This window comes from Plectropomus leopardus, chromosome 15 (genome assembly GCF_026936395.1).
Source record: "Plectropomus leopardus strain MGB_pleo_1.0 chromosome 15, ASM2693639v1, whole genome shotgun sequence".
In the NCBI taxonomy this organism is placed as follows: Eukaryota; Metazoa; Chordata; class Actinopteri; order Perciformes; family Serranidae; genus Plectropomus; species Plectropomus leopardus.
The window spans coordinates 945,001-960,233 of NC_142190.1; the positions used below are offsets into that span (position 1 = coordinate 945,001).

General features: G+C 40.2%; 2 protein-coding genes and 1 pseudogene across 5 annotated transcripts in view; 2 read left to right on the forward strand and 1 right to left on the reverse strand.

The window, feature by feature from the left end:
- The window catches only part of ncbp3 (nuclear cap binding subunit 3), a 12,566-nt gene extending 7,550 nt beyond the window's left edge, over positions 1-5,016 (forward strand). Inside the window, exons 12-13 of the mRNA XM_088088069.1 lie at positions 202-384; positions 1,101-5,016. Of these exons, the coding sequence (XP_087944195.1) occupies positions 202-384; positions 1,101-1,420 (503 nt within the window). The 3' untranslated portion in view covers positions 1,421-5,016. The remainder of the gene's footprint in view (positions 1-201; positions 385-1,100) is intronic.
- Positions 5,017-7,161: 2,145 nt separating this feature from the next.
- On the reverse strand, positions 7,162-12,456 carry LOC148187176 (sedoheptulokinase-like; annotated as a pseudogene). Its single transcript, XR_015778994.1, has 8 exons — positions 12,418-12,456; positions 10,888-11,082; positions 10,677-10,817; positions 9,957-10,131; positions 9,723-9,875; positions 9,370-9,545; positions 8,470-8,670; positions 7,162-8,212 (listed from the first exon to the last, which is right to left on the reverse strand). The product of XR_015778994.1 is annotated as a sedoheptulokinase-like (transcript).
- On the forward strand, positions 10,118-14,124 carry LOC121938476 (ER membrane protein complex subunit 6). Of its 3 annotated transcripts, none has more exons than XM_088088072.1 (2): positions 10,118-10,141; positions 13,445-14,124. In XM_088088072.1, exon 2 carries the CDS (start codon positions 13,479-13,481, stop codon positions 13,809-13,811), a length of 333 nt encoding a protein of 110 aa, XP_087944198.1. In that variant the 5' UTR covers positions 10,118-10,141; positions 13,445-13,478; the 3' UTR covers positions 13,812-14,124. The 3 variants fall into 3 exon arrangements, with proteins under 3 accessions (XP_087944198.1, XP_087944197.1, XP_087944196.1); XM_088088071.1 differs by lacking the exon at positions 10,118-10,141 and adding an exon at positions 10,732-11,044; XM_088088070.1 differs by lacking the exon at positions 10,118-10,141 and adding an exon at positions 11,666-11,882.
- Positions 14,125-15,233: the final 1,109 nt, after the last annotated feature.

A 15,233-nucleotide genomic window follows, 5' to 3' on the forward strand; every position in this document is an offset into this window, starting at 1 on the left:
ATATTTATTTTAATTATATTATTATATTATCAATCATTTACATTATTTCTATTTTGTATTGTGCTAATTATGTTATTATTTTTACATGATTTATATTTTAATTATATTTATTCTTATCTTATTAATTTTATTTAAAGTTTTCTTACTGATATCAATATGATTATATTTATATTATTTCTGATTTTTTTGTGTTGTGTGCAGACGTGCGGCAGCGGTTGGGGAAAAGACGCTACTCTCCGGACAGACGCCGCTCCCCCTCCCCCGTGTCCCCCAGAGACACGCCCCCAGTCAGAGAGCCAATCAGAGACGTGCATCGCAGACTGGGCGTGGCCGGCCAGGACAGCAGAGGCGTGTACTCCAACTCATCCAAAGACAGGAAGACAAGTACGAACGCTCGTCACTGATCAAACACGAAGACGTTTGTCATTATTTTCCCAAACGTGGTCGAAATATTTCCGTATTATCACAAAAATAAAAGCATAGCTTACGAAACATAACAAAAACACAGACAACATAATTTGAGTTTTTCTTATTATTTCATAATTTGTTCTCCAGAGTTTTTACTGTCATGAAAAACCTGGAAAAGTCATGAAATTTACAAGCAGCAATTTCCAGGTCCTGGCTGTGAAAAAAAACCAAAACTGTTCTGTTTTCTGTGAATAAATCCAAAATTATAAATAAAAAAAAAAAAAAAGCCAAACATACAAGTAAAAATCGCAAAAAATTAAAGAAAACTGAATCTGTTTCTTAAAAGTTCACCTTTTTTTAAAAAAACAATTTTTAAACTTTTTTTTAAATAAAACTTTTACAGGAAGAATTTGCCTAAAAGTGCGTATGAACCATTTAATAAATATTTTAGAAATTGTCCATCAATTTTGGTTATTTTAAAATTTGTCTTAAAATTATTTTGGGGCGTCAGAACAGAAAAATCTTGAATCTTGAATCTTAAATCTGACTTCTTATGTTTACAAAAACAATTCACATAAACAACCTGCAACAAAAGGAGCTGCACGTGAGCCAAATCACGTAAATATGAAATAATAAAAATGAATTTTGAATTTTGTTTCTGAAACGTTTGTCTTTAACTCCGCCCCCTGCAGGCGGGCTGTGGAGCAGACTCGGCTCGGCTGAAGACGACGGCAGCGGCGGACGTCACGAGCGCCACTCCAGCGGCCGCTCGGCGGGCCTCTTCTCCTCGGGGAGGAAGGACGACGGCGGCAGGAGACGGGGCGGCGTGGAGGACGAGGAGGACGAGGAGGCGGAGGAGGAGGACGACTCGACGCTGCAGAAGATGTGGGGCGCCATGATCAAACAGAAGCAGGAGCGTCTGTCCCACAAGACCAAGAAGAGCCGGCTGGACAACCTGCCGTCGCTGCAGATCGAGATCAGCCGCGACAGCAGCGACGAGTCCGACGCCTGAGACTGACGGGGGGGGGGGCACGAGGACAGGAAGCTGATCTGAGGCCAGCGCGGCGGCGCTCTGTCTCCCAACGCGCCGACAGGAAGTGATGCAGTGACTGTTAGCGTTTGTTGTTGTCACTTTTAGCCGATCTGCTGACCGTGTTTTTCATTTTCTTATTCGTTATTTTTTAAATATCGACAATCCGCAACCAGATCCACCCGAAAACTTATCGACAAACACAAGTCCAACGCGTCTGCTCGAACTCCACTTCACCTGCCACCGAAAGAGACGCAAAACGACTACAAAGAGACGCAAAACGACTACAAAGAGACGCAAAACGACCACAAAGAGACGCAAAACAACCACAAAGAGACGCAAAACGACCACAAAGAGACGCAAAACGACTACAAAGAGACGCAAAACGACTACAAAGAGCGGCAAAACGACCACAAAGAGACGCAAAACGACCACAAAGAGATGCAAAACAACCACAAAGAGACAGGAAACGTGGCGAGGACAGCGGCTGATGGTTGGTCGTTTGGCGTCTCTTTCGGGGGGTTCGGGGGCCCCTCTTCATGACTTTGCCCCTCGTCCTCTGATCTCGCCGCGCTCCTGCTGATCATCAAACAGTCATCAGCTGCGTCTTCCTGTCAGATGCAGCCGAGCATCATGGGACACTTTCCCCTCAGGCCCAATCAGACGCTCCCTCCCCTCTCACCTCGGGTTTCGATCATTCCTGTGTTACCATGGAGATGTTGGACACTTGTTTTTTGTTTCCTGTGAGACTCGCCGTGTGTCGACGCTCCGGACCATTCCTCGCCGCTCTGAGCTCGCCGCCGCATCCAGAACTCCGTGTGTTTTTATTTTCAGCCTGACGTTCAGAGAGGACTGAGAGACGAGACGAGGACGGATGCTTCTCTGGGACATTTCTCCTCCGTCACTGACGAGCTGCTTCCTGTCTGTGGACGCCGTCACCGCCTCACTTCCTGTTGTTTCTCCGCGCCGGCTCGCTCTCATCAGTCCTGTTGTTATTTTTATGATTTTTTTAAAAATCGGAGCGTTCAGCGTCGTGATGACGTCACAGCTGCTCGATAATCTAGAATATTGTTGGAATGCGGCCGAGGCTTTATTTTACACGTCTGCGGGAGTTTAACCCTTCGAGACCTGGAGCCGCTTCAGCGTTCTCGCGCTGCGTTCAGACGCCGATTACGAGCTGTTTAACCCTTTAAACCCCGAGCACGTTAGTTTAATTCATTTAAAAGAAAAAAAGTGAGACACTCTGCCAGAAATGTCCAGATTATCAGAAATGAGCGAAAGGAAACAAGAAAGAGAGATGATTTTCTTTAGGAGTGAAATAAAGAAAGAAAATAGGACAAAAATCCAGAAAACTGTTTTTGAAATTATTATTCGTAAACATTTAAAATTATTTTAAAGAAAAAATAATAATCTTGTTCCAATTTTCTTTTTTTTGGTAATTCCTTGTTTTTGACCTTTTATTATTATTATTATTATTATAATTTTGTTTTTTTGTTTTATTTTTGGGATATTTTCTTGTAACGTTTGCTCATTTTTGGGCCATGTCATTAAGTTGCTTGTTGCCTCCTCATGTTTTTGAGAGAAATGAAACCAGTCTGCTCAGGTTTTAAAGGGTTAAAAAGTGTCTTCTGAAGGCGTCTCTGGGAGGACAGAGACATCAGGAATAAAAAGTTTGGAGGGTTTGAATCTGGAATATTTTGTTGTTTTTGTTGCAGCTTCAGTTTAAATGTTGTTTCTCTTTATTTTGTTTCTTGTTTGAGATCAGAGTTTTGTTGTGGAGACGATTTTAAGTGACAGACGTGTGAAATAAAGTCCGTCATTGTTTCGTGAAGTTTTGACACTCTGAAAAACTGTCCGAAGTAAACGTTGATTGTGCCGCAGGAAACCGACCGACGTCACTTTTCTCAGACGAACATGCGGCTGCCACAACGACGCTTTTCACCTCACGGCGAAACACTCGGCAGGTTCGTTCGTCTTTAATTAGGGAATTCAGCACATTTTTTAAAAAAAACACGACGAGATGCAGCTCGAACGGGTTCGTTGTGAAAAAGTCAAATAATTTCAAATATTAATCTCTAGCCTGGGAACGTTTTATAAAAGTAAATGTACTTTTAAAGTTTTGAAAAAAAACATTGAATTTGTTTCTGGCTGATAGTGTCATTTTTTGCCGAGTTTAGAAGGCATGTTTTTTTTAAAAATCACCAAAAACAAATTTAAAGAAAAGAAATAATAAAAATGTCACAAACTTAAAAAAAAATAGAATTTCTTTCCAATGACCATTTTTTTCTTTAGAAATTAAAAAAAGCAATTTTTTTCCCTCTAATATCTGTCAGTAAAATAAATGCAAAATGCATCTATTTGAAGTTGTTTTGCCCTCTAAAGCCAAAATAAATGATAAAAGATTAATAATAATAAAATAATAAATTATTTAACATGCCTCCCCCTTTTTGCACCACCCCCTCCCCTCTCATAAATAACAAACGGTCCCTAAAATTTAATATTTAATATTCAGTTCTAATCCTGTGGAATCTGCATAAAGCAATTTTCAGGCCTATAAAGGCTTTGGAAAATATGCTCTCAAAGTTTTGGAAAAGTTGTATAAATCTGTTCCACAAACTGGAAGGCATTTCTAGTTTTGAAGAAAAAAATTCACTAAATATTTTTTCCCTGAAAAAATCCTCAAGAATTTGAAGAAAACATTTTTATAATTTTTTTACAAAACATGCCATTCAAACCCGCGGAGAGCCATTTTTTTAAAAGAATAAATAAATTTGCCTTTTTTTTGGTTTGTTTTAACAGAAACATGCCTGTGGGTTTGGAACCACGTTTTCTGCACTAAAAACAAACGAATCACCTTTTTATTTTTTTATTTTTTCAATGAAATCATTAATATGGGTTTGAAATGCATGTTTTCTTAAAAATAAAAAGATAAAAAAAGCACAGAAAAATTTTTAATGAATAAACAAAATAACCCAAAACATTGCAAAAAAAATCGCCAAATATTTTTCCCTAAAAAATAATGAAAAACTTTTAAAGAAAACAAATCATTTTTATTTGTTTGTTTATTTTTAAAGCAAACATGCCCTCCAAACCTGCAGGATGTCTTCTCCTAAAAAATTCAGCTGCAGCCATTTAAAGGTTTCTGCCAAAATAAAACGTCCCTCAGTGTAAAAAAGATCAAATCAGTGAATGTTTAAATGATTTCTACGCTAAAGATTTAGGATTTTTATTGACGGTTGGTTCCAGCTGGAGTTAAAGCAGTGAGCTGTCGACGCTTCGGGACGGCTCAGACTCGACGTCGGTGTAAATCTGAGGATCAATAACAGGAAGTGACCAACAAGGAAATCAAAAACATCAGATAAGCAAATTTTTATTTTACTTTGAAAGGTCACCGACATGAACTCTGAGTCAGCGTCTCGTTTCTGATCGATCGGTCGGAGGGCCCGCGATCGATCTATGGTTGATTGCGCCGATCACTTCCTGGTGTCAGTCAGCAGTTTGGTTTAAACTTTATTGAAACATGTTTGTCTCAGATTGGACCGAAGCTTCGCCTCAAAATAAAGACTTTTGTTTCTGTACCGTCTGAGTCTGATCGATCGATCATTGATCACAAATATTCGCTCCGAGAAATAACACGAAGATCGTCCTGAGGAGCTGAAGTTCTGCCCAGAACCGCAGTTACATCATGCACTTAGAGAGAGGGAATTATGGGTAATGCAGCCCCATAATTCCCCACGTGAACCCGGCAAACAGCAGGTTAATAAAATGCGCATACTAAATCGTTTTTGGCCTTTTTATAAGTGTAAGTAGCGTTTGCTCTCGCGTCGTCAGAAATGGTATTTAGTCATTTAGTGTCAAACTGGGTTAAAAAAAAACTAAATTTTAAGGCTTTCGTGCGTGTGAGCAGAATTATGGACATCTTGGGTCACTAAATTAGATATTGCTCAAATATTGATGTCTTTGTGATTAATTCGGCATACACAGGGCCAAAAATGTTCTCACCAAGTTATGTTTTGGGCATGTTTGAAGTGGAAGCAGCGTCTGTTTTAGTCTCATCAGAAGTGGTTTAAATTGTTGCTTCGCTCATGTGTCTCTTTGTTTTTGTCAGTCAGATGTGCAAAAGTGCGCTGAGCGGATTTCAATAACCAACGGTCCTTTAGTTATATTGAAATATCCGTTTTATTCCTGTTCTGGGCTCATCTTTAAAAATAGTATACATTTAAAAAGCTGTTATACTAATGAAAGAGAACCGCTAAGAGGATCGGTGGTCGTTTCTGAGAAAGTTTGCTCTTTAAAATGTGCCTCGGAGTCCTGGAAAAGTCCTGGAAAAGTCCTGGAAAGTTATTCATCAAAAATGCGTACAAACCCTGGCTGTAAAAATGATGGTTTTGTTTTTATTTTTTTCGTTTTGAACAAAATGTTGAGGCTTTTTTTCTGTGATTTCCAGCTGCTAAAGTGAAGAACATCCGCAGAGGAGTGAAAGAAGTTCAGAAGTTTATTAACAAAGGAGAGAAAGGGTGAGACGCGTGTTTCCGCCTCAGCGACACTTTAAAGGGCCACTCCGTCACTTTACTGTCTCTGCACACACTAACCAGCCAGACTGGTGTGTGTGTGTGTGTGTGTGTGTGTGTGTGTGTGTGTGTGTGTGTCTGTGTGTGTGTGTGTGTGTGTGTGTGTCTGTGTGTGTGTGTGTGTGTGTGTGTGTGTGTGTGTCTGTGTGTCTGTGTGTCTGTGTGTGTGTGTTTTATTTATTTAAATATTTATTCCTGTTTTTATTGATTGGTTGATTTATTCTAGTATCCATTTATTTCAAAATAAATGCATAAATAAATACTGGAGTAAATAAATGGAGAAGTAAATGTGCAAATACATACAGAAATCAATCAATAGATAGGAAAATAAATGAATAAATGTCTGAAGAAATACTGGAATAAATAAGTAGGAAATATATGTACAATTAAATACTGGACTAAATAGTGTAAATGGGAAAATAGATGTGTAAATAAATACAGGAATAATTATATAGGGTAATAAATGTATTAATAGACACAGGAAACGGGAGGAAAATAAATGGATGAAGAAATACAGGAATAAATAAACAAATATTTAAATAAATACTGGAATAAATAACTACATATTAAAATAAAAATAATAAAAGGAAGTAAAAATGTACAAGTATGAAAGTATGAATAAATGCAGGAATAAATAAATGGACATACTGAAATAAATAGATAAAAATGAATAAATACAGAAAAGAATGTTTGAATAAATAAATAAATAAATAGATGTTAAAATAAATTAATTAATAGGAAATAAATACGGAAATATGTCCTGTAAATAGGGAAATACATCTATAAATAAATACAGGAATAAATAAACAAATACTGAAATAAAAAGGAAAATGCATGTGTAAATGAATCCAAGAGTAAATAATGAGGGAAACAGATGTTAATACAGAAATAAATGAACAAATATTTAAATAAATGTGAATAAATAAATGTAAGAGCAAATACAGGAATATGTAAATAAATAAATATGTGAAAAAAAGAAATGCTGAAATAAATGTAGAAAAAAATGCATGAACAAACTTTTCTTTCTGTTAAACTTAAAAACATGAAGTTTATTAGTTGAGTTCTGCATTTTTACGCAGCGCGTTTTGTTAATTTTCACATTTATGTGACATGATGTCACATGACTCAGCGAAGACTCAGAGGAAGAGGAAGTGATTTTTCTTTTTTTTTTAATTTATTTATGGTTTTTAATATTTGTCTCCGTGGTTTCATTAATTAATGAACCCAAATAAATTAATAAAATAAAAAGAGACTCAATACACAAATTAATTCCAAAAATAATTAAAGGCTCAAAACACAAATTCCAACAATAAAAAGGACTCAATACACAATTTCGTAAAGTTAAAAAAAAGACTCACTACATAAACTAATTCCAAAATAAATTTAAAAAAAACAAAAAAAAGACAATACACAAACAATTTCCAAAAATGAAATAACGGTATAATCACAGCAAAAAGACGTGCAGCCAAACGCTCTCTGGCACTGATGGGGTCTCTGAGGTTGGTTTTGTCTTTACGTCGTCTTTTACCATCGACACGTCAGCAAACTCATGTTGACTCGAACCGAAGTATAAATGAATCTTGTCTTCATAACAGTGTTCGATTCTCCAAATTCTTGTCGTCTTTGAAGAATTCGGTTAAATCATCTCCATCTAGTTTATTTGTTTCGCAGCGTGCAGCAGCAGATCATCAACATCCATTTTCGTGGAGTGCGTAACGCGTCTGCGCCGCTGTTTACTGAACGTTGTCGTCCATCAGTGTAGACGTTCACATAGTTGTCGTTCCGGGTGTTTATGGCCCTTAAGACTGGTTCATGAGGTCGCAGAGGACCATGGCGACGCCGACTGCGGAGTCGGCGTTCTGTCCGTACGCCACCGGCTGAGGAAACGCCTTCTCCACCTCCTGCCTCAGCACCTCGTTGCGGACGATGGCGCTCCCGCTGCCCACGATCCTGCGGACCCCCGCCTGCCGCAGACGCTCAGCGGGCATCATGGAGGTGATGTTGTCCGGGACTCCGCGGCACACCGCCCTGGTCACATGACCCAGAGACAGATTGGTGGCGGAGATGTTGGTCACCTGGCCGAGGCGCAGAGGGTCGTGTCTCTCTCCGAGGATGGTGGGAGTCGCCCTCAGGTCGCTGGTTTCCTGACTCAGAGCGCAGCGGATCAGCTTCTCATATACGCAGGAATCACTCAGCTCCACACCTGAGCGCGAGCAGCAGGAGAAAATGAACATTTAATGGCGACAGAGTGGAAAATTTAGGTCCTAAAACGCGTTAGTCAGTTAGCAATTTTACACTTCGGTTCCCTCGTCGCAAAGTCTGTTTTTTTTAAACAGGCTTTCGGTAAAATGACTAAAATATAGCGTTTTATAGCGTTTGTAGTGGTGGCGTTTAAATCGTAGTAGTAGCTGAGGTATTTCGGATCTGGACCACATGACGAGCATGACTAAAAGTACACACCGAGCTCTTTCATCCAAGAAGCGACCGTCTCCACGAAGGTCGACAGTACGTTCCCTCCGCTGAGCGAAGCCGCCACCGCCAAGTACTCATCGTCAAAGTAGGGGAAGTAAGAGACGGAGGAGGCGGGCTGAGGAGAGTCTGGAGGTTTGAAGTCGGCCGGCATGGCGAAGGTCAGCTGGGCCGAGGTGCTGATGTTCAGAACTGAGAAACCGGAAGAAAAACTTCAATCTGAAGGAAAATGAACCAACAGCTCTGAACAAAACACCGAGAGACAGTGACGGAAGGACGACATCGGATCCATGATGCATCAGTTTTCTGTGCGTGCAAAAACATGATGAGTGCAACCGAAGACGAAGGTTTTACCTGCTGTGTTCTCTTACCGTAGTCGTTTTTTCTTAATTAATTCAAATACGTTAAACCGCTCTGACGCTTTGCTTTTGCTCTTATTGCAATCTTAAAGTGTACGATTGTTTCTGTATGAACAGAAACAGCCCTGACATCGCTGTTGACAACAGCTGCTTCCATACACACTAAAATTACCGTTTATTTTTGATCTTTGTCAGGTCAAAACCTGATGAAGATCCAAGCAGGATCAAAACGTCTTTAATAAACTTGTGTGGCATTTGCAGGCGTTACCTTTTTCCCCATTTTCTCCATTTGTCATTTGGACACCAAAACATGAGAAAACGGGTCCAGATTGAAAAATATGTTACCCTTTTAAAATGTAAATCGAAGCGTTATCAGAAGTGAAAGAGTAAAAGAAATCGAATGAATGCAGCATGAGGTGGTACAGCTGTAATGAATTCTTTCATCTGAAATGCTCAACAGTCTTAAGAGTTTTGAGTTCGCTGCGTTGAGCGATCCTGACCCTGAGAGAAACGACTGGACTTCCTGTTTCACCTGCGTCTGTTCGTGCGCTCATGCAGGAGTAGACGGAGCACTGGGAGTCTCCCAGGGCCGCACCCACAGGCGTACCAGCAGGGACACCATGCCAGTCAGAGCACGTCTGTCCCGCCAAGCCACCCGACGGCACGCACCGAGGAAGCAGGTGCACGGGGAAGCCGGCCGCCTCCAGACTGGAGCACGCACGCGCGCACACACACACACACACACACACACACACACACACACACACAGTGGCTTGTTATGTAGATCAGTTAAAACAGCTCTGTACAGGTCGCAGCGTTTAGCACAAACCACCACGTTTCATGCGTTTAGTGCTTTAAGAGGACGTTGTTGTTGTCTCTACATACATGTCCCTGTTCCACTGGCTGCAGGACGTGTTGAAGAAACCCCAGCTGGCTGCGTCCTGTGGCGTCATCACACACCCGTCCAAACCACACAGCATGGACACCACGTAGTCCTGGATGGTTCCTGCAGCTGTGAAACCCTCGAGGAACTCCGGCCTGCAGCGAAGTTCGCTTTTATAACACAGAACCACGCGATGCAGGACACGGGATTTTTAAAAAATAAAGTGTGTGTCTGACCTGTGTCTCATGTACCAGAAGATTGCTGCACAGCCGAACCCCGTGGCTACGCTGAGGTGCGAGTCAGGTGTTGGCAACGAGGACAGGAAGTCACCGCTGCAGTGGCCGTCCTGCCAGGTGATCAGCTGACTGGTGTCTCTGGCTGTGAAGAAATCCCTCTTGGACCAATCACAACCTGCGATAGGGTAAGAGACGCAGCAGATAAAATAAATCAGACTTGTGGTTTTGTTTGAGCAGAAACATCCAACAAGCACAGATTGTTTTGGATGCAGCCAGCAGAGGGCAGCAGAGTTATGAGACCTGGACCTGCTGAGGCTCTGCTCATCTGGGAGAAGGCAATAAGCAATTTATCAAGAAATTACTCAAAATTAGCTAGAAATGTGTTTTTAAAAAGTTATAAGAAAATGGTCTGAAAACTAGAAAGGAAAATAAAAGGAAATGATCGGAAAATGAGCAAAAAAACAAAACCTACAACAAGAAAATGACCTGAAAATTAGCATAGAATATAGAAATACCCCCCAAAATAAGCACAAAAAATAAAAGAAGGTAAAAAATAAAAACATTTTTAAAAAATAAAAACAAGAACATTACCTGAAAAAAATGACATGCACACATATATAAAACATCTGTTAATTTTAAAAATAAAATCATAATTATAAATATCAAAAGATCCCCGTATGTTATGAAATGCAGCAGCTCGCGTGCAGACTGAAGTCCTACCGCTTTTTGCTTTCCAAAATAAAAGCCCGTGCATCTGTCCGGACAGCCCGATGCTGCTCACGCGCTGCAGTTTGTCGGCGGCAGCAGGTCGACGCACCGGCTCAGCGCGTCGACGATCCGCCCGGTCTGCCGCTCGTCCGCCTGCAGGGCGTCAACACGAAGTTTCATCGCTGCTGTTACCGCGAAAGGAAAGTTGTGAGCGCGCACTCACCTTTATCCCGCTGTGTTCAGGTGCATCTGACGCAGTCGGTAACGTGTGACTCGCAGCCACCGACCGAGAGACGGTTTCTAATAAAACAGCTTTTACCGACGTGGTGCCCAAATCCACACCGAGGACGTATGAGGACGTTATTACTGCTGATGACGCGGTGAGCTCTGAGCACGGAGGCGAAGTCCACTCTGCTGCCTTCAGGGCCACATAGGAAACCGGAATTTCACTTTTTTTTTTTTTTTTTTGCTTGTTTAGGGTGTTTTTATTTATATATAAATATATGTATGTGTATATATATATATATTTTAATAATAGTTTGTTATTATTTATTAATTATAATTATTATTTGTTATCATTTTCAATCTACTCAAGTAGATTGTTATCATTTATCTGATGTTTAGTGTATAATTTTGTAAACAAAACAAAACAAAACAAAACAAAAGTAAAACCTAGTGATTAATCTCATTTCCCACTGAATCCTCTAACAGAATATACTTTTAAAAAAATAAAGGAAAGGAAAATCAGTATGTATGTATTCCTTTATCTTTTTAATTTTATTTTTATTTATGTATAATTTTAAGTCAATTTTATGTATATTTATATATGGCCATTATTAAATGTATTTTTAAAAATATTTTACGTTATTTTTATTTATGTTTTTTTGTTATTTATAATCATGCATAATAACATCATTTGTTGTTTTTACATGTGCTTTTATCGTGAATCTGTCATTTGTAAATATTCATTATGTGGAAAACGAAATATTCCCACTGTGTGCGTGTCAGTGAACGCAGCAGCGTGATCGGAGGATCATGGCGGACTCCTGCCGCTGACTGCGGACCTGTGCGCTGTCTCTGAGCCACAGAGCCTTAACCTTTCCTTAAAAACTACCTAAAATCAGAGTTTCTGAAGTGACATTCACGGATTATGTGTTTGTAATCGCGCTGTTTGGAGCCGGTGCTAACCTGTTAGCACCACAGGCTAACCGGGGTCAGGTAAACAGAGAAAGACGCTTATTTTAATATTTAGGCCGCAGACTTCGGTTTATGTGTCTTTCTGGTGTTTTATGCGCCTGTCTGCCACCGTTGGTTGTTATCAGTTGTTATTAGTGAGTAGTTAGGTGTTAGCTAGCTACTTTGATTCATTGTGGTACCGGCTAAGCTAAGCTAACATCCACCAAAGCTAACTGGCAGCTCGATGGCTCTTTGTACCGTTTACTGTTTAGAAAGCACGTTAAACATTTAAATTAAAGTATTAACTCTGTTTGAAAGTGGCACTCCCATTTGTAAAGCTTTTATTGTATCTGTAAAACTAAAAAAAGGAGATTTCACTGTGTTTTTCACAGATCAACTAATTTGTGAAATCTTGATGCAGTGATACCTGAATCTGTGCCCTAACCCCACCTGCTTTCTGCCTCACAGGGAAACCAGATCCATACTGGGATTTGTTTTTGTGCTTTTAGTATCCATGAGGTGCCAGAGTGCGTGAACCTGCATCAAAACAGAGCCTGACCCTAACCCTTACCCTTACCCTGACCCTAACCCTGACCCTGACCCTCAACATAAACATTCCCAAATCCGAAGAATGACGTAAAATCCTACAAAGGCTCTGAAATATCAGAAACCACCTGACATCAGAGGAATGCCATAAAACCCCAGAAACATCCCAAAATCCAATAAATGTCCTATATTTCTGGAAACGCCTCAAAATTCCAGAAACATCCTCAAACCCTAGAAACACCTTTAAATCTTCAGATCGGACAGATGCCGTAAAATCTGACAAATCTTCTGAGATTCTACAAACGTCCCTGAAATCTGATAATTGTAGCAAATTCCCAGAAACATCCAAAAATCCTAAACATGTCCTTAAATCCTAGAAACATCATGAAGTCTGATAAATGTGTAATTAGTGAAAATGCAGAAATAGAACATTTGTACTGCATTTTTAAAATGTAGATCACACTGAATCAGGTCTAGGTTAAAAACCACAAAACTGAATATTGTCAAAACTGGACTAGACAATCCCAGAATAAAAGGTTTCACAAATCTGAACCTGAGTTTGCATCAGCCTTTAACCTTTCAGGGGTAATCCAGTCCTGAGTAGTCAAGTCTCAGAATAGTGTTTGTTTTGTTGTTGTTAGTTCATTTTTAAGTCTGGACCTGTACGATGTGGTCTCCATGTGAAATCTGCTGGGTTTTTGTTGTTTTTCTGTTGTGTGTCTGAATGTTAATGAGGTCGGTCGTCTGAACGTCTCCATGCATCGATGAGTTTACTAATTGCTCTATATTTTAGCATTTATTTATTCTTGTGTTTGTTTGTTGCTGTATATGTTTCAATAGTTATTAATCCCTTTATTTATTTACACATTTATTTATTTGATACTTATTTTAGTTTTATTCTTGATAAATTGTTAATTCATCGTGTAAGTTTATCTCGTAGATTTTATACTCACAGTCTTGATCTGTGAACTGAGGTATAAATGTAGTAAAAAGTGTTTTTGAACTGTACTCGTGTTCAGGGTTTTCGTAGTTTGAGTAAATGTTTTTATCTGAAACAGGATCACCTTCCTGTGACGGCTGACCAGAACCAAGATGGCGGGAGTCGTCGCCAAGCGCGAGGGACCTCAGTTCATCAGTGAAGTCGCCGTGAGGGGGAACGCCGCCGTGCTGGACTACTGCCGCACCTCCGTGTCCGCTCTGTCCGGAGCGACGGCGGGCGTCCTCGGGCTGACCGGACTGTACGGCTTCATTTTTTATTTCCTGTCCTCTTTCCTCCTCTCTCTGCTGCTCATCCTCAAAGCCGGGCGGCGGTGGAACAAATGCTTCAAATCGCGGCGGCTGCTCTTCACCGGCGGCCTCGTCGGAGGTCTTTTCACTTACGTCCTGTTCTGGACCTTTCTGTACGGGATGGTGCACGTGTACTAAAAACGATCCAAACCTGAATTAAACCCATTTAATGCTGCGTAACCCATAATAACGTCTGCCCTGCTGTTTGTAGATGAGCCGTTCGTTAAAGACTTTCTCTAATATGAACTGATAACCAAGTGACTGTTAACCCTTTAACTCCCGCTCTGTGCTCCCCAGGATCACAGCCTCAGTCGTGATGTTGTAGGTTTTAGTGTAACGGATCAAATCTGGTAACATCCTCACGAGGAGGAAACACTTCACATTTCATGTACGATGGTTAATTTAAAACACACCTGCTAACTGATTTAAATAAATACCTCTTTACAGCCTCCTTTTTTTGTTTTACATTATTTATCAGTTTGTTTTTCAGGCAGTTTTGTTTGTTTACATCGTGATTTAAAACAGGACAAAAACATTTGTTACCAATGAGAAAAACGATTCAATAAACAGTAACAGAAAAACAAACGAGAGCCCTTTTTAAACATTAATCGAGCTATAAAGTCCCTTCTTTACGCCGACTTTACATTTGTGTTAGTGTTGGACTGTGGATAACTGCCGCCGCTCGCTGTGTGTGAACATCACACACACACACACACATTCAGTGACTGATGATTTGGCACAGGTTATTTAAATTATTTTGGCGTATTTATTCAGCGTTTTGTTTATTTTTTCGATATTTTATCATCAGTGCAAATGCAACTGTGGCCAATATCTCACCATCACGTATTTTGAGTAAATATTTTCAGCTACAAAATAATCCTGAAAAGCTGGAAATCAGAGAGAGAGTTGCTGCTCTGGGACGAAACACCTTCTCGTCGAGTCTAGTTGCTCTGGTGTGAACTGGCAGCTTTTTAGGACATCGCAGACTAGTGATTTGCAAATAGTCTCGTGTCTTAACTCGTCTCGTCACAAGTCTTTGGTCTGAACTGGGTTTAACAATCATTTACCATCTCTGTTCTGATCTTGTTCTCTGTTCGGAGGGTTAGGAAGTCCTGAATCTTGTTTTTGCCAAATTGTGAGCATTTACTGTTCTTCTGCTTTGAGTTCGCCTGTAGATTTACCATTTAAATCACACACTTAAAACATTGTCAAAATGTTGTCACCCCCGTCATGCCCATGGTCCCGTCCTACCAGCTCCCCGGATTACGGCACATTTCGGCGCTGTTACTACCTCCTGTGCCGACTTACAGGCGAGACAACTCTGTTCTACCGATCTGCAACCGTAGTTTGTGAGGATGCGAGCGGCGTGATATTCCCGTCTCTAAAGTCCGGGTAAAGTGAATTTGTTTAAAAACACACTCCAAATGTTGAAAACTGATGTTGAAAACATGTTACAAAGACTCTTTACTATGTAGTACTGAATTTTGGAGTTAGACACTTGACTGTTTTTTCACTATTTTCCTGTTTTAAGATTTTTTGGGCGGGCCTAAAAAACCTCGA

Bases quoted from the DNA above. Each gene is read 5' to 3' on its own strand.
- LOC121938476 (XM_088088072.1), top strand. From the start codon at position 13,479: ATGGCGGGAGTCGTCGCCAAGCGCGAGGGACCTCAGTTCATCAGTGAA.